This window comes from Eublepharis macularius, chromosome 16 (assembly GCF_028583425.1).
Source record: "Eublepharis macularius isolate TG4126 chromosome 16, MPM_Emac_v1.0, whole genome shotgun sequence".
Taxonomy (NCBI): domain Eukaryota; kingdom Metazoa; phylum Chordata; class Lepidosauria; order Squamata; family Eublepharidae; genus Eublepharis; species Eublepharis macularius.
The window spans coordinates 11,788,044-11,812,235 of record NC_072805.1 but is presented as its reverse complement, the minus strand read 5'-3'; the positions used below and the strand labels follow the sequence as shown (position 1 = coordinate 11,812,235).

The following is a 24,192-nucleotide window of genomic DNA, read 5'->3' as shown; positions in this document are numbered from 1 at the left end:
TGCTCTGACTTCTTCAAGCACCTTTCCCCAATAGTTTTTAATAAATGCACATCTCCACCAACAGTGGGCAAACGTCCCCTCCTCTCCGTAATCCTTCATCTTTAAGGCACTAGAAGACTCAGTGCAATCCTAAGAAAAATTATTCCAGTCTAAGTCTATTGAAATCAATGAGCTTTGACTGGAGTAACTCTGCTTAAGATAGATCAAGATGGGTAGCCATGTTAGTCTGTCTGTAGAAGTAGAAAAGAGCAAGAGTCCAGTAGAACCTATAAGACTAACAATTGTGGTAGAGAATGAGCTTTCATGAGTCACAGCTTACTTCTTCAGACATCTGAAAAAGTGAGCTGTGACTCACAAACGCTCATATCCTACCACAAATTTTGTATGCTTAGGATTGCACCTGCATACAGGAAATGGAAGCTCCCACATTATGGAATGGTCTGCTTGAGGCTGTTAGGAAGCTCCACAGGCTTTTATCAGCTTTGCAAAACAGAGTTGTTCAGAAGGGCGTTCTTCCAGTGGGAGCAAAACTGCAGTGGAATTAAATTAGGGATAAAATCTTTCGCACACCAATTTCCTGTTGTTTTAAACAGAGAGGTTTCCACCTGTTCTACAATCCCAGCTCAAATGCATTACTAGGTAGTGGTGGAGAGTGCCCTCAAATCATAGCTGACTTATGGTGATCCCTGGCAGGGTTTTCATGGTTAGAGACTAACAGAGGTGGTTTGCCATTGCCTGCTTCTGCAAGCCTGGTCTTCACTGGAGGTTTCCCATCCAAGTACTAACCAAGGTCGACCCTGCTTGTGTGTGTGTGTGTTATGTGCTGTCAAGTTACCTCGGACTTATGGAGACCTTATGAAGGAAAGACCTCCAAAACATCCTATCATTAACAGACTTGCTCAGATCCTGCAAAGTGGAGGACGTGGCTTTCTTTATTGAGTCAAGCCATCTCATTGTAGGTCTTCCTCTTTTCCTACTGCCTTCCACTTTTCCTAGCATTATTGACTTTTCCAGAAAATTCGTCTTCTCATAATGTGACCAAAGTATGATAGCCTCAGTTTTACCCTTTTAGCTTCTGGGGAGAATTCAGGCTTGATTTGATCTAGTACCCACTTATTCGTCTTTTGGGCTGTCCGTGGTATCTGCAGAACTCTCCTCCAGCACCACATTTCAAATGCATCCATTTTCTTCTTGTCAGCTTTCGACCCTGCTTGGCTTCTGCGATCTGATGAGATCAGGCTCTCCAGGTCAGGGGGCATTACTAGGAACCTTGGTTAAATGCAAATGTCGTCGTGTTTTGCAATCTGCTCCCTGTTCGACGGGAAGATTGTTTTTGTTTTTTTAAATCATCTCGGCCCTCCGCCTCGGTGCCCAGTGAGGCATGAACCAAAAGCGCCCCCCCCGCCCGCCCTCTTCTCCAGGCAGCCTGAGCAGCAAAAAAAGACTGGCAAAGCGTTCCTGGCGCCGCCGCAAGAATAACGCGCCGGGGCCTGCCAAGGGTCCTCTCCAGCGCCCGAAGCACAGGCCCCTCCCCCGCAGTCCCCCCTCGCGTCCGACGCGCAGTTCTCCCCTTGGTCCGGCAGGGGGCGGCCCCGATCCCCGCCGGTCCCTCTCCGCCGGGCGGGCGCCGCCCCTTCCCACCTCTCTCCTCCCCGGCCGGCTCCTCGTCCGCCCGCTTGCCGCGCTGCCCTCTCCCCGCCGCCGCAGGAGCCACTCACGCGAGGCCGAGGATCGCGCGGGGGGACTAGGCCGCGCCTCTCTTCCGGGCCTCTCGGGTGGGTCGGACGGAGGTAGGTCAGCCCCGGGAGCCGCTCGGCCGGCCCGGCTCCATCCCGCGGGGCGCCCCGGCCTGGCCTTTCCCCGCCCTGCGGCGGGGCTGCTGAGGGAGGCCGGGCCGACGCCTGCCCGCCTTGCCCGCCTGCGGGAATCCGGCCCGGCTGCTCCCGAGAGGAGGGACCTGCCGGCATCCCTTCCTGGCCGCGGGGCCGCCTGAAAGCGGCCCTGGGCCCCTCGCCCGGCCCCGGCTGGCAGACGGGCGGTGCCAGGGGGCGAGGCGGGCCCCTTCTGGGCTGGAGGGAGCCGGGCGCTCGGCAGCGGCCCTGAAGCAGCTCCTGCACGGCCCGGCACAGCCGATGCCCGGGGCTGGACGTTGCGCGTGGGAGCCGCAAGCACCCCCACCCCACCCCGGGCCCCCAGGAGGTGAACGCGAAGGTTAATTTGATTTAATTGATCGAATTTCTATCCCGCCCTCCCCGCCCACGGGCTCAGGGCGGGTAACAACATCGTTAAAATACAATAACAATAAATGCAGTATAAAACTAATAATACAGTACAAAGTGCAATTTAAAACCGTATGTGCAGCGGGGATAACAATGACACCCTTTGTAAACCACTCTCAGTGGGCTTTAAGTTGTCCTGAAGGGTGGTATATAAATCGGTTGTTGTTATTATTATTATTATTCTGTGGCAGGGAGCCTCACCTGTGCTCCGGATGAGGCCCTCCTGCTTAGCACCTGCTCCCAATTCGAAACCTGCCAGGGGATCCATCCAGGCTCTGCAAAAGCTCTGCTTCTGGTGGGCTTCTCTCTCTGCACCCGGGAAGTTGAGGGGGGGGGGCTTCCAAGTTCAAGCCTTGAAGCCCAGCTCAACACCCGCGGAAGAGGGCTGTGGCATCGAGGGCCCTTTTCTCTGCATTTGTCTGGACCTTCCTCATCCGCTCTGGCCCTGGGGCTTTGCTGGCATTCCAGCCAGGGTCGTGAACAGAATATGCCTGAGCCTGCAAATGGGGAAAGCCTTCTTGTGACTTGGCAAGATGGGGAAGCTAGTTAGGTCAGCCATATGTCAGTGGAGTCCCAACATGATGGGGTGGGAGAGAGTGGGTGGGAATTTCTATTTGTTTCTGCCAGGGAGTGAACAGTGATCTTCATTTGAATCATACATACATACAGGTGTAAGTTGCCAGGTACGATCTGAGCATGTGTCGGTGTTTGCTGAGTTTCCCATCACTCTCCTTTCACATTATTTATTCTTTTAACTGCTGCCCTGTCCAAAATTAACCATCCCCCTTTTTGCAGTTTCAAAAACTCACCACTTGTTGAGGTCATTTTTTCTTCTCTGCCCCTATGTATTGTTTAATTTTTATTTTCTTGATGGGAGGGACCTCTGATATATTTTAGCATGTTCTGGCAATTCATCAAGAAGCAAAGAGCAGCCAAGAAGGGTGTCTTTCTGTTCATCACCAGAAGGTGCTGGAAGTGGGCTCCCCATAGAAGATAATGGTTGAGTGGACCAGAGAATCTCTGCGGATGTGAGATGATATACTTCTGCCCAGGGCTTTTTTTCAGTGGGAACGCAATGGAATGGAGTTCCAGAACCTTTTGAAAATGGTCACATGGCTTGCGGCCCCGCCCCCTGATCTCCAGACAGAGGGGAGTTTAGAATGCCCTCCACGCCGCTCAGCGTGGAGGGCAATCTAAACTCCCCTCTGTCTGGAGATCAGGGGGCGGGGCCACAAGCCATGTGACCATTTTCTCCGAGGGCGATTTAAACTTTTAAAAACTCCCCTCTTATTCCAGCTGACCCAAAGTGATGTTGTTGGTCCTGGGAGCGTGCGCACACTTTGCTCACTTTGCGTGCACGCATGTGGTACCAGGGGCACCACCTCCCGCCAAGAGTTGCCCCGTGCTGGTAACCCACTGAGTTCCACCACCTCTTTTCCCAGAAAAGCCCTGCTTCCACCCTCAAAAATACCACTGAGTCTAAAATGCCTCGCAGCTCTTGGAGAAAGGTTGGACTAGTAAGTAAAACACAAAAAGAAATCTTGATCTGGCTTCTACTAAGATATTTAAGTCTTTATGCATAATTCTTTTTCCTTATCCCACCACACCACACCCTGCTAAAACTATTCATCTTTCCTTTCAGGGATAGATCTTCAGCTGGTTCTTCCTTTACCAACATTGGGGTGATGCCTCCCTCGTGACACTTCTTGAGAAAATCTTATTTTGGCTGTTATCCATGTTCTGGTGAGGTCCAAATTGGATTACAGTGCTGGGATATGCTTGGGGTGACCTAGGAAACATTTTTAGAAACTTTTAACAAGTTCACAGTACATTGCCCTGGGTTTTAATAGGGGCCCACTGATTTGTTCACATTTGACCAGTACTTAAACTGGGCACCATTTTCTTTCCAAATATGATCTAAAGCCCTAAATGCTGCCCGGTTCCATGATAACATGGCTGTGCATTACAGTCATTAGCCAAACCCTGTTCTGGGTGTCTCCACTTTTAGGAGAGGTGTGGCAGAGTTCTTCCTTTGTAGAGCCAGATTTTGGGACATCCCTCCACCACCCTCCTAACCCTAATTCTACTATCACTGTTGCAACCAGTTAACACTTTGATTACTCCCGGTCATAGGTGAAATTGTATGCTATTTCTGGAATTCTTTCTGTGAGTCTGTGTTTGTGCTGTTATAGTAGAAGGTTGTGGACTGCTGTTTTGAACTTTGCAAATTCACAATGGAAGCATTGGAAGACAGTCAAAATAGCACTTTCAGCTATACCTGGTGTCAACTTGATTACCCAGTGCAGATTTGTAAGTGGGCATAATCTGATCAGACCTCATATAGTGGGATTTTTTATAAACTGCAAATTTTATAGGCAACCATGTGTAGAATTCTTTGCACAAATGCAACCTGGATTTTTACCAAAGCATGAGTAACTAACAAGATCAAGTTTACCTAGGAAGAATTTCAAGGAAAATTGGTAAAAAGCTCTCCGAAACATGGGTGTCCTTTGCCATCCATCAAGGCTGGATCTAATAGAACACACACACACACACCCCAAACCTGATCTTGCAAGGGATCTAGAATCTCACTCTGAACAAGCTTAATATTGCTCCCCCAATCAACTTCCTTACCTGTCAACTCTCTCTTGTCTGGACTGAGTTCCAGTTTGTAGCCCCTTCCACTCTATTACAGAATTCAGGCACCTGTTTGGGCTGCCCACTCATTGGGCTTAGACAAAGGCAAAATGGAGCTGGGTGTCATCACTGTATGGACGGCATCTCACTCCAAATCCTCATATCGCCTTTTGCATCTTTAGGCTCACCTGTAGTCCCACCAGAGTAATTAGTGGCCTGTTTAAGTTATCCCATCCTTGAAGACGGACTATTGCTGGTGAAGGATGCTCGCTTCAAGGTTTCCTTTATTTTTGCATGAAGTTGATTAAAAACATCCCGTTCTTCCCAAGATCTGCACGGCATCTCCTCTTAGAGGGAGCGTTCCTTGCTCATGTGTGAGGTCCTTCAAGAAAGAAAACTTCAGTTGCTTGTTAGGAGATTTCCGGGTTCAGAACTGGGTGACTTTTGTTGCTGTGGCCTTTAAGACTTTGCTTAGTCTTGTCTGGTTCTGTTGCTAATGTTGATTCCTTCATTACGCTGCTCTCCAGCAAAGCTGTATATTTCTGGCCTGTGTAATACAGATGTCAAGTGGGTGTATTGTAGATCTCCCGATATTTGAACGATGGTGGTGTATTCCATGCAAGTACGGGGAACTTGAGATGCTCTGGGGACTTGAAAGGGGGGCCATGTTTTGGGGAGACAGATTTCACAGTCTCTGGGTAGGCAGCTGTGGGCCCCAAATTACAGTCTTGTTTCAGGTTCTGCTCTGCCCATGCCAGGGAATGATCAGCAACTGTCCGGCTGTGGTCCAACATTTGGATCAGAGTAATCAGGCTTCTGAATTATAGAAAAATGGCCTGTCGGTCAGTGGGCCCTAACCCAAGATACTCTTTCCTTACAGAATCCTCCCTTGAAGTGTCTTCCAGAAGGATGCACATCGTCTTCTACTGGAACTCCTGCCTGCTAGTGTCTGTCTGGCTTTGATGCAAAATACGTTTTGGAATTGCTGTGCCGGCGAGCTTCTTCCCTCCATCTTTGTGAACCACAGCTGGGAATTCAGATCTCCTTAATAATTTCCATCTCCGCTGAGAAGCTGAAGCCCTTGTTGCGGAAACCCCGTTTTCTTTTCCACAGCATGTCGGAAAGCTGGCAGCAGCAGCCGCCCCCTCCGCAGCAGCCGCCGCACCATGCTGGGACAGCTGCTCTCCCGGAGCCTCCCATCCCATCGAGTGCTGTGGGCGAGAATCCCTTGGGCTGTGCTGTCTATGGCATCTTGCTTCAGCCAGAACCCAGTGGCCTTCAGCATCACCCACCCATCCCTACTGGTGGTGGGGAGCCCTCTGCCAAATGTGGGGTGTGCGGCCATGACTTGGCCCACCTCTCTAACCCCCAGGAACACCAGTGTCTGCAAGGGGGCCATGACCGGTCCTTCCAGTGTACCCAGTGTCTGAAGATCTTCCAACAGGCCACGGACCTCCTGGAGCACCAGTGCCTGCAAGTGGAACAGAAGCCGTTTGTCTGTGGGGTCTGCAAGATGGGCTTTTCTCTCCTCACCTCACTGGCCCAGCACCACAACGTTCACAATGGCAGCGCCGCAGTGAAGTGCTCCATCTGTGAAAAGACCTACAAGGCAGCAGCAGCGGTGGCAGCTGCAGCGCCCGAGGAGCCTGCCCCTCCCCAGCAGCCCGCAGCACTCAACCGGGCCCCCGTGGAGAAGCCCTACAGCTGCTCCATCTGCCAGAAGCCCTTCAAGCACCTCTCGGAGCTGTCACGCCATGAGCGGGTGCACACAGGGGAGAAACCCTACAAGTGCAGCCTGTGCGACAAGAGCTTCAGCCAGTCCTCCCACTTGGTGCACCACAAGCGCACGCACAGTGCTGAGCGGCCGTACAAGTGCACAGTGTGTGAGAAGGCATTCAAACACCGCTCGCACTTGGTCCGCCATATGTACGCCCACTCAGGCGAGGCGCACCTCTTCCGCTGCAATGTCTGCGAGCTGCACTTCAAGGAGTCATCGGAGCTGCTGCAGCACCCCTGCACCCCCAGCGGTGAGCGGCCTTTCCGCTGCGGTGCCTGTCACAAGGGGTTCCGCCGGCCCTCAGACCTCCGGCAGCACGAGCGCACGCACAGCACCGAGCGCCCCTTCCAGTGTGACCTCTGCCAGATGAGCTTCAAGCAGCAATATGCCCTGATGCGTCACCGCCGCACACACAAGACAGTGGGCACCGCGCCCTCGGTGGAGCAAGAGCCACAGGCTCCCCCATTCAAATGTTCCTTGTGCGAGAAGGGCTTCGTGCAGCCGGCTCACCTGCTCTACCACCAGCACGTCCACGGCATTGAGAACCTGTTCAAGTGCAATGCTTGCCAGAAGGGCTTTAGCCAGTCGTCAGAGCTGCTACGCCATCGCTGCGTCCAGAGCGCTGAGCGGCCGTTCAAGTGCGCTGTGTGCAGCAAGGCCTATAAGCGGGCTTCTGCCCTCCAGAAACACCAGTTGGCCTCACACTGTGCGGAAAAACCCCTCCGGTGCACCTTGTGCGAGCGGCGCTTCTTCTCCTCGTCAGAATTTGTGCAGCACCGTTGCGACCCTGCCCGTGAGCGGCCCCTCAAGTGCCCAGACTGCCAGAAACGCTTTAAATATGCCTCTGACCTGCAGCGCCACCGGCGGGTTCATACTGGGGAAAAGCCCTACAAGTGCCCCGCTTGCGAGAAGGCCTTCAAGCAGCGGGAGCACCTGAACAAGCACCACGGGGTCCACACCCGGGAGCAGCACTACAAGTGCATGTGGTGCGGGGAGCGCTTTCTGGACCTGGGCCTGCTGCAGGAGCACAGCGCACAGCACACCGCGGCTGAAAGCACCTACCCAGCCACGCCCTGCCTGCCTTAACCAGCCGCTGCCCTCGGTGGTCGAAGGGTGTGCCAAATTTCCACCCCTCCCTCTTTTAATGCCGGGCTAAAGTTAGGACCCTCTGCAGATTTTGCCAGAGAAGACTTCACATCCCTAGGAAACGTGGCCCTCCGATACACAGAGGGAGGGCGGGTGGGTGGGGTGGTTGTTGGTGGATAGGGAATGAGTAGCAGAAGCAGGCTGTTGCCCGTCTGCTGGGCTTGGCCATGAATCGATTGTATCCTTGCTCTCTGAGTGGAAAATGGGGTGGATTTGGGAACCACCCACAAGCTGGGCCTGCTTTGCCACTCCCAGCACAGTGGCTGTTTTCAAGTCAGATCTAATCACATGCTCCTAAAACCTGCCGCTCCAATCCAATTCCTTTCTTACTGCGATTCCTTTGAGTGCCAGTAAAGGGAAGGGTGGGATCCAGGGGGGCTTTCCATGGTCTCTTTGCTGCTTGCCGATATTTGGGGTGGTACAATAAAGCAGGAGAGGGTTCCTCTGGTTCCTCTGAAGATGTTGCCCTCCAGAAAAGGCCCAGAATCCTTTATGAAACAGACATGGGAGGTGTGCCCCAGGGAGGATTGTGTCTTGACATTCCTCCACCCCATCCTCAGACCTCGAATTGTTAGGCAGGCATCTTGAAATTCCCTCTATAAACTCCAGGCTCTGGAGACACCTACGATGCAGGTTGGGCTTTGTCCTTCAACCTGGAGGGAGGCAGGGAGAAAAGCGGGCTTTGGAGCTCCAAGTACTGGAACAACATCCTTTCCTTGCATTAAACAGAGAGAGGTTCTGAGAAAGTACATTGTTGACAAGCAGAATTCAGATAGGACAGAAACTAGACCAGTGCTAGGTCTGCCACAGAATAGCTCTTTTTGAAGTGCAGTTTTCACAAATGATGCAATCTCCAGTGGAATTAATGGGAGCTGAAGTAGCAGAGCACCTGCATATGTTTTCTTTCTGGGAGTTCTGTGGGATTTGTGTGTTTTGTTTTTTCTTGCACAACCTCCACATCAGTGATACTCAGTGACTCAGGAACCACATGGGTTTCTTTCATGCCACCAGTGGATCTTCTGAGCACTGTTACTCATTGTGGCACCTGCCCCATGTTTTGGGAAAGTGGGCAAGGCCCTTGTCCAGAGAAGCTTTTGATTGACAGGGGGCTCCCACCTTGAAACAGCCACTGCCAGAGAAACGAGTAAGCTGCGAGTCTCCCTGAGGCGCCAGCCTCCATCTGGGATTGGAAGTAAATGTGTCTTTTTTTGGTTAATGGCAACCATGAATGCGGCTTTTCAGAAGCCACGGAGTGAGTATCGCTGCTCCAAATTGTGTTAAATTGGAAGCTGTATCTATCGGGCTCTGCAAGAGTTAGGCTTTTGGAGGCTACCCTGTAAACCTGAATTGCACCTGTTTGTCATGGGATACAGAGTGCCCTTCCAGGAGGGAAACCTTTCCAGCCTGGTCCCATTTATTGTGCCAGGACAGTACAGAGGATGGAAGCAGGTCTTCAGGAGGCGGCTGGCCAAGGTGCCCACCAGGTATAAGAGCCAGCTGGATGGACAGTCTGCCCACACACAAGCCCTGCTCCTGGAACTGGCATCTTTCATGGCACCTCAGATGTATAGAACTAACTTTTGGGGAGTTTATCTTCATTATTTTTTCATATTGCTTTTTAAAAAGCAGTTTACTATATATTAAAAATCTGTGTAGCTTAACCGGGTATCATTTTCAGTCCTTAAAGAGTCAACTGTGCTCAATTTTAGGGGAGATGTGAGGTCTGATGCCGCTACATAGAGTTCAGTAGATGCTCTAAGTACTGTGGAAAAAATAATGAAACACGAGTGAAGAGGAAGCAGGGGCTGTTGTTTTTTCCAGCCACCTTTCTGAGGAAGGAAGTATGATGTGTCCAGAACTTGCATTCCCAGCAGTGGTGGTGTGTGCGGGTGCTGGAGCTGTTGAATAGAAAGGGGCCAATCTCAATAGCTTTGCACAAGGATATTCTGAAGTGAGATCTGCCTTTTGCTTGGATTCCGCATCCAACCTGTTCCTGAACGTGGTTTCTAAAACCTCCCCAAGCCTTTGGTTTGGTTGGAATTTATACAATGTCTTTCCACTCTCTTCAGGAGTCATTGCGAAAATTGTTTCCTGATATGAACATTTTCCATCATGTTGTAATTTTTTGCCTCCCCTCTTTTTGAGATATTTCTCCCCCAACCACCTCTCTTTTTGGTCTTGGTTGTTTTTCTTGTAAGATTTCTCTCTGGAACATTTTTAGTTTATGGTGCTCATATCTGAGGTGGGCTGGGGGAAAAAAAATACTGACAGGCTGAAAAATTCCCACCCACCCCAAACAGGAAAGACTGATTGCTGGTATGGGGCAGTAACGGTTCCTCGAGTTAATTTCTTTGGGTTAGGGTTATATTCAGAGGCCCTGGTTAAAAAATCTATGGAAGTAGCTACGAGGATGAATGCATTCAGCCTGATCACTGCCAGAGAGCTGGAGCAACTTTAAAGTTTTTCTGGGGAAGCTGTCGAGATTTAGCACAGCTTCCTGGTAATACATGTCTACATGTCTTGCTAACTGATGCCCCCTGCCTCCCGTCCCAGTTCTTCCCTGGAACAGTTTTGCTGAAAGAATGCACAGCCCAAGCCAAGGTAGTTTTGGAAACAGGTATACTTTATCAGAGGCTCCAAAGCCCCTTGTTAACTCTGTCTTTGACATTTCAGAAACAAGTATTCTTTCACAACTAATGAGACCGTACAGATGACATACGGCGTAAGAAAAAACGTAGCTATACAGTGATGGCACACATTTATCCTAGAGGCAGATAGGTAGGCTCTGCCACAGGGAGGAAACAAAGGGCCAGGCAACTTCCCTGAGTTTTCCTTGGAAGAGCCAAAAAAATTGAGGGCTCTGCAGGCAGCCAGTTCTGCCTGATAGACAAGATCTTACCCCATCACTCCATTTTATCTAACCCAATATACCCACCACTTGCACACTGATCAGGGGCAGGGTGGTGGGGTCTGTTTCTTCCCTACTTTTATACACATTCTTGAAACGATGAGTTAGCCAACTCACACCAAGAATCCACATATCCCTACTTCTTACACTTCAGTGGCTGCCTCTAATTTCCCAATCTTTGGCAGGCAGAGAGGAACTCCAACTGAGTTTTACAAGAGGCAGTTGACTTATTTTTATTTAACCCTGCCTTTCTTCCCAATGGGGACCAAAAGCAGCTCACGTCGTTCTCCATTATATCCTCACAACGACCTCGTGAGGTAGATTAGGCTGAAAGGGTGTGACTGGCCCAAGGTCACCCAGCAAATTGCTATAGCAGAGAGGGGATTTCAGCTCGGATGAAATCCAGATCTTGCTCCAACACTAACCACTCTGCCATGTTGGGTCTTGAGTTAAGCAGAGGAGAGGAATGAGATCTGTGGTGTGGAATGCCCTTGGGCCATTCTTCCTCCGGAAGGCCACTAGAACACAGCAGAGTTTAATGCTCAAGAAGCAGGGATGGGTGGGTGTGTGTATGTGAGAGAGAGGGAATATCAGTAAGCCCAGAATAACAGCAAACATTTCCGTGTAAAATATTTAAAAGGAAAAAAAATACAAGCACAGAATTAAGCATTATGGGGAAAATGCAGGGATAGTAGACACAAGCAAAGACATAGCTTGCCTTTGGGGCAAGCAAGGATTCTGCTCAAGGAAGGATGCTATCAGCAGAGGCAACATTTGGTTGCATCCCAGCTCCAAACATTTGTGGGGGGGGGGGGCGGGGTTGCCCTTATATTTCTTTCTGGGGGAGCTCTTTATCTCGGGATATTACAAAATCAGTGGATCTTAACTGCTGTCTGGTCCAGTTTGAAGCCAGAATGAGAATAAGAACATACATTCTCAATGGCTTGATACTTAAGCTGAAAGATGCCCTGGGATTGCTCTCTACAAAGAATGTTGCTAGTTCATCTAGCAAATGCAAATGTATCGTTGGGTAACTTTTATCGTCTGTCTGTCCACAAAAACATGTTTAACTCTGCTTAGAGGACGGCAGGCGAGGTAAGGGGGCAGAGCTTAACACACCCAAGCTGGCTTTATCTTTCTCAAAATCCTATGATCGTGCAAGTGCTGTTCTGTAGCACACACTTCCTTTATCCTCAGCACATGCAAGGATCCCCAACCTGATACCTTCTGAAGGAGTAGGGGGCAAATTATCCCGACTGTGACCCGTTTCCTTTGTCATATGTAAGCATGGCCAGGAAACAGAAGCCCCTGGGGAGGGGGAAGAAACTCTGCCAGTAAGGACTAGCTCAGGTCAAAATGGCTGCCACACGCTAAACATGGCAAAGGGGAGAAGCTGTCATTGGCAGGACAAAACTTGATGTTTATGCAAGATTCTGCTCTTTGCCACACAGAGACCAGCATGTCAACTGAGGTGGCATTGGCATTGGCTTCTTGGCTGCCTGTTTCAGCATTAACACAGCCTGCCTCCGCACAAAATTGCAGATGGTCACAGAAACCATGTCTTCTCTTACACCCCCCCCCTTCTTTTAACGCCCATTTTAGTGGACTTGTCTGCACCTTCCTCTGCTGGGGCAGCTAATACACTTTATTTTGGAGGGTGGGTGTTCAGAAGCTGCAGAAGAAGATTCACTTGGCTCTGGAAATGCCCTTTCCTCTTTCCTAGCGCCAGGGCTGGAGGTAGTGGGAACGGCTAGAAAGGAAGAAGAAAGATATCGGTTGATAAATCCTTTCCAAACCCTCGCTGCTTCCACACCTCCTCCAACTTAAATTTTCATGGTCTGGGGCCACTTTTCAAGCCCTTAGCTGACCTAGAAAAGTTGTATAAAAGGCACAGTGAAGTGCGTTCTCTGGAAAGTTTGGAATTTCTGCTCTGAGATGGTTGGTAGTGAAGGTTCTGCTATTCAGCCCTTGCCCCAGTATACGAAGAGAGCCTGATCTAACCATGTGAAAACCCAAGATTTGTTGCACTTTCTACAACTTTTAACAGAGCTATTCCTTGCATAGGATATTCACGCTGGTAGAAAATGCCCCTGCTGTGCCATCTGCTAAGATTCCTGGGGGAAATGAAGATGGTCCTTGTTTTGTCATTCTGGCTAGGAGCCGGGTCCTCTCTTAATGCATGGACAGATGCGTTTGAAGATGATCAAAGACAAGGGACAGGGTTGGTGTGGCATCATGATAGAAGTCACATCAGAGAAGCACAGGGTAGAGGCCAAGGGGCACCGTTCCTATGCTCTCCATCCAGGTCTTTGTTCTCACTATGGGTCCTTCAGAACGCATCTGAAGCCCCCCTCCGAAGTCAGAGGATTTGCCTTTCCTACCAGCCTGAAGTTTAGTCCAGACAAGACAAAAGTGGTGGTGTTTGGGAAGGCAGACATTCTTGAGGTTCATCTGTCTAGACTGGACAGGGTCAAGTTGATTCTGTTTGATCAGATGAAAATCCTGAGGAGACTCTAGCACACACACCCGCCCTTGCTCATGATGCTCATGCTATGGCTTGAACTGCTTTCTATCATTTTCATCCATGGTGAACGTTCTCTCCCCTTCCTGATACAGCCATATTATCCATGCTTCTGTAACCTGCAGACTGGGACTAGCGTAACATACTCTATGTGGGGCGGTGCTTGAAGTCAGCTTGTGCAAAATGCAACAGCTTGTCTCTTGGCTGGGGCAGAGTGTTACACTCGTGCAATGCTATTTCTGCAGTTGGTGCGCTGGTTGCTCGTTTGTTTCTGGGCACAGTGCCTATGAAGGCGCTGGTTTGAACCTTTGTGGTCTAGGCCTATTTGAAAGACCGCCTCTCCCTACACCGGTCTATTCACCAGCTTAGGTTGACTCAGCACCTCTTGCTGGAGGTTCTCTCATTTTGGAAGGTGAATCTGACAGCACGATCTATAGCTTTCTCCACGTTGGAGCCTAGCCTTTGGAGTAGTTTGCCAAAGGAGGTGCATAGGGTGCCCTCTTAGGCAAGGTTTAGAAATCTCTGTATGTGCTTTTCCCACCAGGGCTTTGGAAACAAAACTCTCCATCCACTGAATTTTTGTTGTAGCCGAGATGAATTATTCTGGAGATTTCCCGCCTGACTTAACAAGTATCGTTGCTTGATTTGGGGGTCTATTTCTGTATCTTTGGGGTGCTGTTATTTTGGGGGGGGGCAGGGATGGTGGCATAATATGGTATGAATAAGTCTTATGTAGTGTGTAAGCTGCTTCATGCTTTAAGCAGGACATAACTTTCTATACACACACGCACGCGTGCGCGCATGCGCGCATGCACGTACGTACCCTTGAGTTACTGTACAACAAAGAACCAAGAAATGGGGTTCCTTTTTAGTTTCTAGGTAATGTCTCCTTCCAAATCAGGAACTTCAAGAAAGCATCACCAGGAAATAAGACTCCTGAAGGCTCCCTGCCTGTCTTAAAATCAGTTGAAGTCTCACCCTGGGACAAAATCCACCAGGTTGAACACTTGGTTCACTTCATAGTGACCATGGTTATGTGGCTGACTATGAGCACAGAGCATCAGCCATTCTTGGATGACTGGGGTGGTCATCTGAATTCACCTCTCTCGGGGAGCTGGGCCATGCCAGCCTTTGAGCCATCTGGGCCAATTACCTGTGTGCCGATCCGAAACTCCTGAAAGTATTCCTGCAAAAACCAGAAAAGACAGTATCACCCAAGTGGCAAAGAGTTCCCAGGGGATTCTTAATGGCAGAGTTAGCTGCAAGTGGCCATACTTACACGGTGTTGTAAGGGACGGGCTTTGGTCCGTGCATACCCAGGCTGGGATTCTGATTGAGGCAGTACTGGCAGGAAACAAGCAGTAGAAAGAGGATGCATGAAACAGCACACAGCACCGCCTTGCGCAGTTGCTCAGTCCAGATTCACTTGAGTTCAGTGGACTTAGACTGGTGTAACTCTGCATAGGATTGCACTGACTTTTCATACAGATGACAAATTCACATCAAAGAACCATCAAAAGTGTTTGCTTTTTTTTTTGCACTTAGCAGCAAGTCAGCTGTATGACACCCAAGGGATTCTGAATGTTTACCAGAGATGCTTATTGGAGGGAGGTGGGGGGGGGGGTCTAACTGTCTGAATGGCAGGGTAAGTATCAAGTTGTTCTTGGTGAGAGGGAAGTAAAGTGCTGTGATCTCAGAGCCAGAACACGGATTCCAAGGCTCAGTCACCGTGTGTAGTCTTGTACCTGCAGGTCTTCTCCTAAAGGGTTTCTTTCCAGGAGGTGAGAACGTGGAGGGAACTCAGACTCCAGGATGTGCTGGTGGTGTTTCGATCAAGTGCCCTTCTCTCTTGACATCTGTTGTGCTCTTCAGTACTGAGGGATTCAGTAGCTTAGGTAAGATCTACGATCCCTTATTCTGCCATGCTAGAAGCCATGATAGAAGATCCTTTATTCTGCCATGATAGAAGTCACATCAGAGAAGACACCAAAGGGCATCTCTTCTCAAAATAAAACAGAAATCCAGCAGCACATGAAAAGATTCACTGCGTTTATTTCAATATGAGTTTTCATACATCAGAGTTCACTTTTGAAGATAAGCGAAGGGAAGACCATTTTCCTGTCACATATTTGAAGAAGTGAGCTGTGGGTCACAAAAGCTCATATCGAAATAAATGTGGTTAGTCTTTTAAGGTGCCGTTGGACTTTTGATTTATTTTGCTACAATGGACAAACATGGCTACTCCTAATCTCTTGGCAGGCACTGTACTTTTGTCCTGAAGATGGCACAGTGCAGCATATCCCAGGCCACAAGGCAAACATATTCTTTCCAGATCACTCGGCCCAAACGACGTTTCTTCCCTCCCAGCACATACCAGTGGCAAAGGAGCACTTACCCTCCATGTCTGGGTGACATCAGGTTTTAAGTATCTCACAGCATAACAGCTGAATCCAAGAACTGTGAAAAATACAGAGAAGATTTGAGTTTTGCGCAGAGGTAGAGGATCTTGATGCCTTTCTACCAGTGGCACGTGTGGCTGTAGACACTGCTGAGGGGGAGCAAGGGGCTGTCAAAGCTAATGCAGTGTGCACAGGATCAGAGAGAGAGAGCTCACAGTGGGAGCTGGAGGGAGAAGATGTGAATGGACTGGAAGGGCGTTTCCATGTTATGAAGGCCTAAATCTTTCTGCTGCATTCAAGGGCTGTGAAATGAGGAAGGAAGCAAGGAAGGGCGAGACCCGAGTGGACAATGCTGTAGTTCTCTTGCATCTAATAATACCTTCCAATCATCCAATAAGTGGGTCAGGAAAGGATTCTCACACTTTGGTTTTAATCTCATTATATTGAAACCACTGGGGGATTAGAGAGCATATGTACACACGCAACACAGTTCAGCTTTGCTCAGCATTGGAGGCCTGGAATTGAAACGCTCTGAAGTGACTGCAGAAATGCTACTGGAAAAGGCAAATTAAGGACACCATTCTCCTTGGGGAATGACAATCCCATTTAAGTAAAGGTAATTCAATCTGGCAGTGCAGCTGCATACTAAGGAATGGCGGCATGCCTTAGAAAGAGAGGTCTTGCGACAAGACCTCTTGAAGCAAAGGGAGGTGCCCGCCTGCACCTCCTGCAGCGGTTGACATCCAAGACTGGAAAATCAGGGGAACAACTCATGCCTCCCAACTCTGTGTTGGGGTCAAACTAGATGTGCAGGTTTTAAAAGAGTTGGGTGCATGTTCCCCAGACGCAGATCCAGACCCTGTGTGGCTTTAGGGAATGTCTGTTAAAAAAATAAAGGAGAGCCCAAATGGCCTCAGAATACCACCACAGGGGGAGGAAGGGTTCCTCTCTCCCCCTCAAGTTGTTTTGTAAAATAGAGAGTGGGGAGGGGTCTCTGTATTTGTTGCTCCATATGGAGTATTCTGTGCAAGTGAAGCAGTAAAAATGGGGGGGGACTCCCCTTGTGCTATTTTGATATGGGGAAACAGCTGGGGGTGGAAGGCAGGAGCTCTTCCTGCCAACTTCAAGGTGGAGCCTGGAGTTTTCCTGGAGTTACAACTAAGTACAGAGATAAATTCCCATGAAGAAAATGACAGCTTTGGAGGGCAGACTCTATGGCATCACACCCCCACTGAGCTCCCCCCTGCCTCTGAACTCCACCTTCCGTAAGCACTGCCCACCAGATCTCCAGGAACATCCCACGCCAGAGCTGGGAACCCAACCTAGGTCAGGCTGGAAAATATTTCAAGGAGAGATCTTGTCATTGGACAGAGCATTCAGTAGGTATTTTTCCTGTTTGAGAACTGCTGAGGGCTGTTTGGATGCAGCGACTTCACCAGCAGCCACATCTGGAGCAGTTTCAGTGTCAGACAAGGATTTGGCAACCTGGGTTCAAATCACCACTCTGCCATGGAAGCTCTAGGTGAGGATAAAATGGCGGAGGGGAGAGCGATGCCATAAGCCACAGCAGATCCTCATTGGTGAAAGAATGCTACGGAAAATAGAGTTCAGACTCGCCTTTTTGAGCACTGAAAGGCAATAGCAGTTCATACCTCTTTTGTGAAAACTGGGTAGTTTGAATTCGCCAGCAGTGGAAACGAAGCGGGACCAGTCAGACATGGCCCGTGTATAGCTGGGCCACTCTTCCTGGTTTGTGCTGGGCATGAGAGGTGCCATCTTTCCTGCTCTGTACTTCTCAGTCAGCGTTCTGCCCAATTTTGTCATCCCCTGAAGAGTGATGCAAAGGAAAAGCAGTCTTACAGTAAAGCCTCACAGCAGTTACAGGTATGGACACAAACTTTCTGGCACTCATTTTATTCATTGATTTAAGAAACGTGTATGCACTGCTCTTGAGTCTTGCTTGTGGTGGCTTGCAGCTAAAAATAATTTTAAAAACACCAAACAAGCCATTTTAGGAATCGCTCATGTATTTTAAGGAAGGGATATACCCACGGCAATTGCCGGAAGGAAACCTCTGGCAAAAGGGTTTTCTTCGCTCAGAAAGTCTCTTGTGGCACTTTGCAAGCTGTGTCACAGGAAAAAAGACTGTAAGCCGTGGAATGGGTGCCTTTGCTCAGAAACGCATGCACAGAATGAATCTGCTTCAGCTGTGAGTAACTAGACCCTTCTCATGCCCACAGCACACACCAAGCATTAGAGGAATTGTTTCCCGTGCAAGATGTGATTTGCAGGCGGATTTAAAGTCCCAGCACTTTCTGCTTGCTTTCAGAAGTGAATGACCACAAAGGGGCAAGCCTTGAGCTAATGAGGTAATGGCTGGTCGTGGCAGGCCACAGAAGGGCCATTGAGCAGCATTGGCGTGGACGGAGCTACTCACCAGGGATGGGAGGCGCTGGTTGGGCACTCCAGCCAGGGTGAACGTTGCATTGTCAAAATCCTCTTCAGAAAAACATAACAGAAAAATTAACAAGGGACATGAAGATCTTCCCTTCCCTCTCCTCAAGGAACTGCGGTGCCTGAATGGCTAAAAGTATTACATGAATTGCAGAATGTGGCAGAACACCAGCTTCCAAAGTAGATTAGACATGTTTCTAGCTGTTACTAGGAAAAAAACACCCTTCGTGCATCCAGGCAGTATCTGAGAAAGACTGAGAAAGCAGAGGCAGTGTAGGGGATGCTGTTACTCTTTGACCAACGGAAGTTCTCTCTCCTGATTTAAAGATGGTGCCCTTCTCAGCAGAGCTGAACCCCTGGCCTTTGTAATGAAGGGAGCAAGCAAAATATTTGAAGCAGGGAGATGAACCTTTCAAAGTCTGGGTTCAGCTCCAGTTCAGCAATGTTTAATTCTCCAATTCAAATGCTAACTTTTAAAACTGGTTTTGTGAGTGGTTCTGGCCCTGAATTGGATGGCTCAGGCTAACCCAGTCTTGTCAGATCTGGAAGGTAAGCAGGATCAACTCTGATGATGAGTACCTGGATGGGAGACCACCAAGGAAGTCCAGGGTTGCTATGCAGAGGCAGGCAATGGCAAACCACCTCTTGACATCTCTTGCCTTGGAAACCTTTTGGGTTCACCGTAAATCAGTTGCGATGATGGCACTTCATAAACACAGCTAGTTCAGACACTTTGAACGGGTCCTGATAAACTCCAGTAAGAATTTATCACAATGGTTGTTTGCAATATAACTGAAAAATGGGCAGGATATGAATCTCACTTTCAAATGGGGATCAGTAGATCTTATTTATTTACTTTTAGCAGTTTTAGATTGACTTTTTTAATTAATTATTTTTGTCTGTTTCTTCCCCCAGGTGGCTGAGGCTAATTTTTTCTCTCTGGCCCCCATAAGATATTTTCTTCCTAGGACTGAATCATTGCATCTTGCTTGAACCTGCAAACCTTAGGGGGGAAAGTCAAACAAACAATACACAATTATTATATTTTAGGAGAAAGAATCTTTTTGATAGGGGCCAGAGGTGAAAACTAAGCATTAGTTAGTTAGCCACCCACGGAAACTTTGGGCAAAATAATGAAGTGATTATTTTACTAATTGGTTGAAAACAGCTGAGCACCATATTAGCCCACCTTTCAACTGAAGGCCCCTTTCCTGTGTTTTCCTTCCATTTTGAATACCGTCTCTCTTACCAACCCCAATTCCTGAGGCTTTATTTCTTTTTTCTTTCAAGAATCCCCAGTAGCTTAGCAAAAACCAGAAAAGAGATTACCTTGTTTAGTCACAGGCAGGGGTCATTTTGTAGAAAAAGTGCTGGAGGAACTCATTAGCATAACTCATTAGCATAACTCATCAGCATATGCCATGCCTTGACATCACCGGAAGTGTGTCATTAGCATAACTGATTTGCATATGCCACATCCCCTGACATCACCTATCCTGGCTGTTTTGGACCCAATCCTGGCCATTCAGGGCCAAAATTGGGCCCAAAATGGCAAAAAGGGGCTGAAAATGGCCAAAAAGGGGCCCAAAATGGTCAGGATAGGGCCGCTGCTGAGTGGGAGAGTGATCCACCACCCATCAGAGGCCTGATCTGGGCCTTTTCGGCTCCAATCCAGGCTGAAATGGGCCCAAAATATCAGGTGGGTGGGGCCTCCTGACATGTGACCTCTTGGGGGAACTGCCGGAACTGGGTTCCTGTGCGTTCCCCCTCGAAATGAGCCCTGGTCACTGGGATCAAATGGCAGCAAGGAGGCACTGCAGTTCCAAGGAAACCCCAGATGCTTCTACCTTCAGTTCAGCAATCCCCCCTGCCAATGAAGCCTGGTTGCTGGACAACAGTTTGTGGCTAGGCAAACTCTACTGAAGCCCCAGGAGGTTGAGCCTAGGCTCTGCCTACCACCCTCCCCTGCTCCTTCTCCTCCTCTTCAGGTGCCTCACTGGAAGAATCGTTTCACCAAATATGACTGGAACAGAGAAAGAGCCCCCACTATCCTCAAGAGTCTCCCATGTGCCTTGACTAGTGGACCCCTGATTTTGAACTGGTTGCCAATTGCTTGTGTTTAAAGGTTTGAGAAATGTTAGGTTTGGGTTCAGTTGGTGGGCTAGCATTGCGTGCATCGTTTAGCGACTTACATCAAGCTGCTGGGTGCATGCAGTGAGACATGCATCTTGCCTGCAAGTGGTCATGTTCAAAACAGGCTTGAATTAAAGAAGCTGGCCCTCTCTGAAAGGCTTCCTTAAGTCTTCCGTTCATTCTGCGAGTGAGTGCTCGCCACATGCTACAAGTGACATCTTGCACCTTGCCTTTGGGAAGAAGCTATGGCTCATGGGTAGAGGAACTATATGCCACACAGAATGTCTCGAATTCAATCCCCAGGTAAAAGATCTCTGCTTGCAGGGGGCCAGGAAAGTCCCTTCTTGGCCTGAGCCCTTGGAGATCTGCTGCCAATCACAAGAGGCACTACTGCGCTAGACCAATATCCTGAATCAATATATAAGGCAGCTTCATATTATATTTGCATATGCAGGGCATTTCCACGCGTCCTTAAAGGGATGGCCCACTCACTGAACGCTGCCGGCTTTCCCCCTTCACTCCACACGTCTCTGATTTCAAAACAGTAGCAAGCTGTTTGGCTTCCGTTTTGTTGGCATCTTTTCGGGAAGCACAGGAAAATGCATTCTCAGAAAAGGTTCTGAAAAAATGGAAGCCGAACAGCCTGCTAATGAGACGTGTGGAGGGAAGGGGAAAAGCCGGCAGCATTTGGTGAATGGGCTGGCCCTTTAAGGATGTGTGGAAACAGCTACAGACTGTGCCAGGAGCCATGAAAGTCTGGCCTTCTGTAAATTATGTGTAAAAGCAATCATAATCTTCATCATTAAGACTGCACTGTTTCATTGATTAAGTGAATAAAAGCATTTTGCTTGTAAAAAATATGCCCTTGATTAATTGGGCCACAGATTTTTAAAGATGTTAAATTATTTGAATACATGTTACTTGTAACAAGTAGATGTGCCGAATTAAAAAGAGTTGTTTCCTTCTATGTGTGGGACAAGCAACATGCTTTTCCTCACACAATCAACAAACCACTGCAGTGTTTATTATAATTATGATTATTGCCTTTAGGTATAATGTATTGAAGTTCAGACATTGGGGGTTCTTGGCATGGTCTGTGTACGTAGACATAATATGCAACTGCCTTGTTTTGTACAGCACTTTGTTTTAAGCACATCACAGATATTATTTAACATGTTGATGCATAGGAGGCAGAACAAAATGGAGACCACCCACACCAGTTCGCAACACTACAAACTGAAGCAACAGGCTTTGCAGCAGCTCTTGTGTGCGATTTGCACACTGATCTTTCTCACGAGAAACTGGCCATGCTAGTTACCTTTGGAGCAGGCAGTTACTGTCCTAGAGTGTTCATCTGTGAGCCTGTGGGAGACAGTGTCCATATCCATTCGTCGTAGTGATGGCAAGAGTGGGTGATAGAGGTTGTGCTTCACTCCGGCCAACATGTTTTTCCTGGGCTCCAATGGGATTAGAATCGCTGGGGAAGCATAGGTGGGTGAAGCGTCTTGAGGCCAAGGCACCAAATCGAGGGTTTGTGCCATTGCGCAAAGTTAACCTGGCCAAAGGAATAGGCATTTGCAGTATTTCTTATTTCAGGGAAATACTGTCCTGGCCTGTACATTATATTAACACACATTCTGGGTCTGCTTCTGAGCATGCGCAGGTCAAAAATATGGATGTGCTGCCCCCCTCCCACCTAGCGAAATTTCTTCAAAACCACATTCTTTGGAACAGTTGGCAGCAGCCCATGCTAAAGGGAGATGACAACACTTCTGGCCTTGGCGCCTTCTTAGTGTCTCTACATGAGCATGGTCATCAAGTGTAGGGAGACACAATGTTAGCTGGGAAGGGTAGTTTAAAAAGGCAGAGCCAGCAGAGATCACTCCTCATCTTCACCTCCAGAAGGCTCTGCCAGTCTGAAATTGTGTGGGATGGTAACCATAGGGCAGCGAGGAATGGAAATGGGCTGGAGCTGCCTTCCAGAGCTGGGCTTAGACCTGGAGAGGTTATAATGGGCTGAAGTTTCCCTCCTGGCATTTCGCAGCCCCTTCACACAGCTCCAGTGTATAGCAAAGCCTTAGCCCTGCCGCTGGCTCTGTCGTTTTAAACTACCCTTCCTAGCTACCATTACATTTCCCAACATGTGTTCTTCACCATATCTCCTGTAGTGAGACTATCTAAAGAAGCTGCCTCTTCCCACAGGCTGAGATGGTGGGGGCGGCTGAGGTCCCACAAAGGAGGCCCCCGGCTTCTAAAAAGGAGTCTGGACTGAGGACTCGCCACAGGGAGCCCCTTGGTGCCTTTGAGCCTCACCAGATATGGGGGACCAGAAAGATCGGAGATTAGACAGACAGACAGACAGATGCTCCTCGGGGTGACAAAATATCTCGAGCCTGTCCATAGACCACGAGGACACGGGGGCCAAGCCCTCCCAGAAGCTATTTTTGTGGGGTGAAGGGCCAATTGGAAGCGCGACCACCCGTGCGGGGAGGCCTACCTCCTCGCAGGGTTCTCGTGAAAGGGAGACGGGGCAGGTGGGGACCGGAGGAAAAGGTTCCAGGCAGGCCGGCCGGAGGGGCCCTCTCGGGAAAGCGCAACCCGCACCCGACCGCAAGGGAGACGCTCCCTCCGCTGGCCTCGCCGCTCCGTTCCTCTCCCTTCCCCGCGCCAGTGCTCCCGGCCGCGCTCCGGGGCAGGGCGAGCGAGGGGGTCGCTAGGCGACCGCGGCCATTGTCGCCTCCACGCTGCGCGGCCGCAACTCGCCGCTCTCCCTGCCGGCGGACGGAGGACGAGGCCGTGCAGGGCCCCCCTCCGTGTGAGGCTGGCAGGGAGGGGCAGCCCGGAACGGCGCTTCGCCCTCGCTGTCCGGCTGGGCTCCTCGGGCCAGTCTGAGGGGAGGCTCGCCCGGGCCGTCGGGGTGGGCTGCGTGTGCGTGCTTGTGAGACTCGTGCGCCCAAGCGCTGCCCTTCAAGGGTGCGGGCCGCGGGTGCCCATCGCTCAGGCTCCAGAGGGGAAGAGGGCCGGGCTCGCTTCCCCTTCCACCTCGCAAGGGGACCGGGCAAGCGAGACGCGCATATGGGCACGCCAGGAGGGTGCCCGTCTGAATGGCCCCTTGCGCGAGAAGAGGGCGAGAACGCCGAACATCGACCGCTTGCAAACAACCTCCCTTCCCAATCACTAGGCCCCGCCCCTCACCCGGGGGCTCCTCCCCTCTGCCCCAAAGAGCGAGTTCAGCCGGGCGCGCCGCTCCTAAGAACAGCTAAGAGAGGGAGCTTGCCTCGGTCAGTCAGAAAGCATGAGCGTGCGCTTCCTTCCCCTTCCGTATCGTCATCCAGGAGACTAAATTTCGATACGTTGAGGAACCTGCCGCTCAGGCGGAGGCTTAACCAATCCGGCGCTCAAAGGGCTGGAGCTTCCGCTGCAGTGGGCGCGGCTGCCTCGCCCTCAGGCCCCTCGCAAAAGCGGTGGGGGCGGGGCTTGTTTCTCGCGGCTGCGGCCGGGAGGAGGCGGGGCTGTTGCGGCGCCCTCTCGCGGCTCTGCGAGGCGAATGAGGCGCCCCTGCGGCGACGCGGGTTCGCCCCGTAGCTAAACTGCAGAATGGCCGCCGGAGAGTCCTTGAGGGTGGTCGCTGCGGGGTGTCGTCCCCCGAGGCCTGTGAAGTCTTTTCGTTGTTTCACTCGAGGACGCACGAGAGAGAAATCCATTTCCCCCAAAATACGAGGATTGGAAATACATTTTCACTTCCCAGTGTGGTTCTAGCCCCACCCCCGCCCCATGCTTCATAACAACAACAACAACAATATTGTAGGTGAAATTTGATGATATGACTGACAAAATTGTCGAAGGCTTTTATGGCTGGAGAAGGATGGTGGTTGTAGATTTTCTGGTCTCTATAGCTGTGATCTTGGCATTGTAGTTCCTGATGTTTTGCCAGCAGC

General features: G+C 49.9%; 2 protein-coding genes across 2 annotated transcripts; one reads left to right on the top strand and one right to left on the bottom strand.

The window, feature by feature from the left end:
• The first annotated feature begins 1,636 nt into the window (after positions 1-1,636).
• Positions 1,637-7,907, top strand: ZNF319 (zinc finger protein 319). Its single transcript, XM_055000626.1, has 3 exons — positions 1,637-1,790; positions 3,922-4,022; positions 5,797-7,907. Exon 3 carries the CDS (start codon positions 6,031-6,033, stop codon positions 7,777-7,779), a length of 1,749 nt encoding a protein of 582 aa, XP_054856601.1. The 5' UTR covers positions 1,637-1,790; positions 3,922-4,022; positions 5,797-6,030; the 3' UTR covers positions 7,780-7,907.
• A 2,547-nt stretch (positions 7,908-10,454) lies between these two features.
• Positions 10,455-23,020, bottom strand: TEPP (testis, prostate and placenta expressed). The gene is made up of 8 exons (XM_055000499.1): positions 22,752-23,020; positions 21,573-21,809; positions 18,105-18,166; positions 17,320-17,494; positions 15,664-15,725; positions 14,548-14,612; positions 14,422-14,454; positions 10,455-12,497 (listed from the first exon to the last, which is right to left on the bottom strand). Exons 2-8 carry the CDS (start codon positions 21,793-21,795, stop codon positions 12,467-12,469), a joined length of 651 nt encoding a protein of 216 aa, XP_054856474.1. The 5' UTR covers positions 21,796-21,809; positions 22,752-23,020; the 3' UTR covers positions 10,455-12,466.
• Between the last annotated feature and the right edge of the window lie 1,172 nt (positions 23,021-24,192).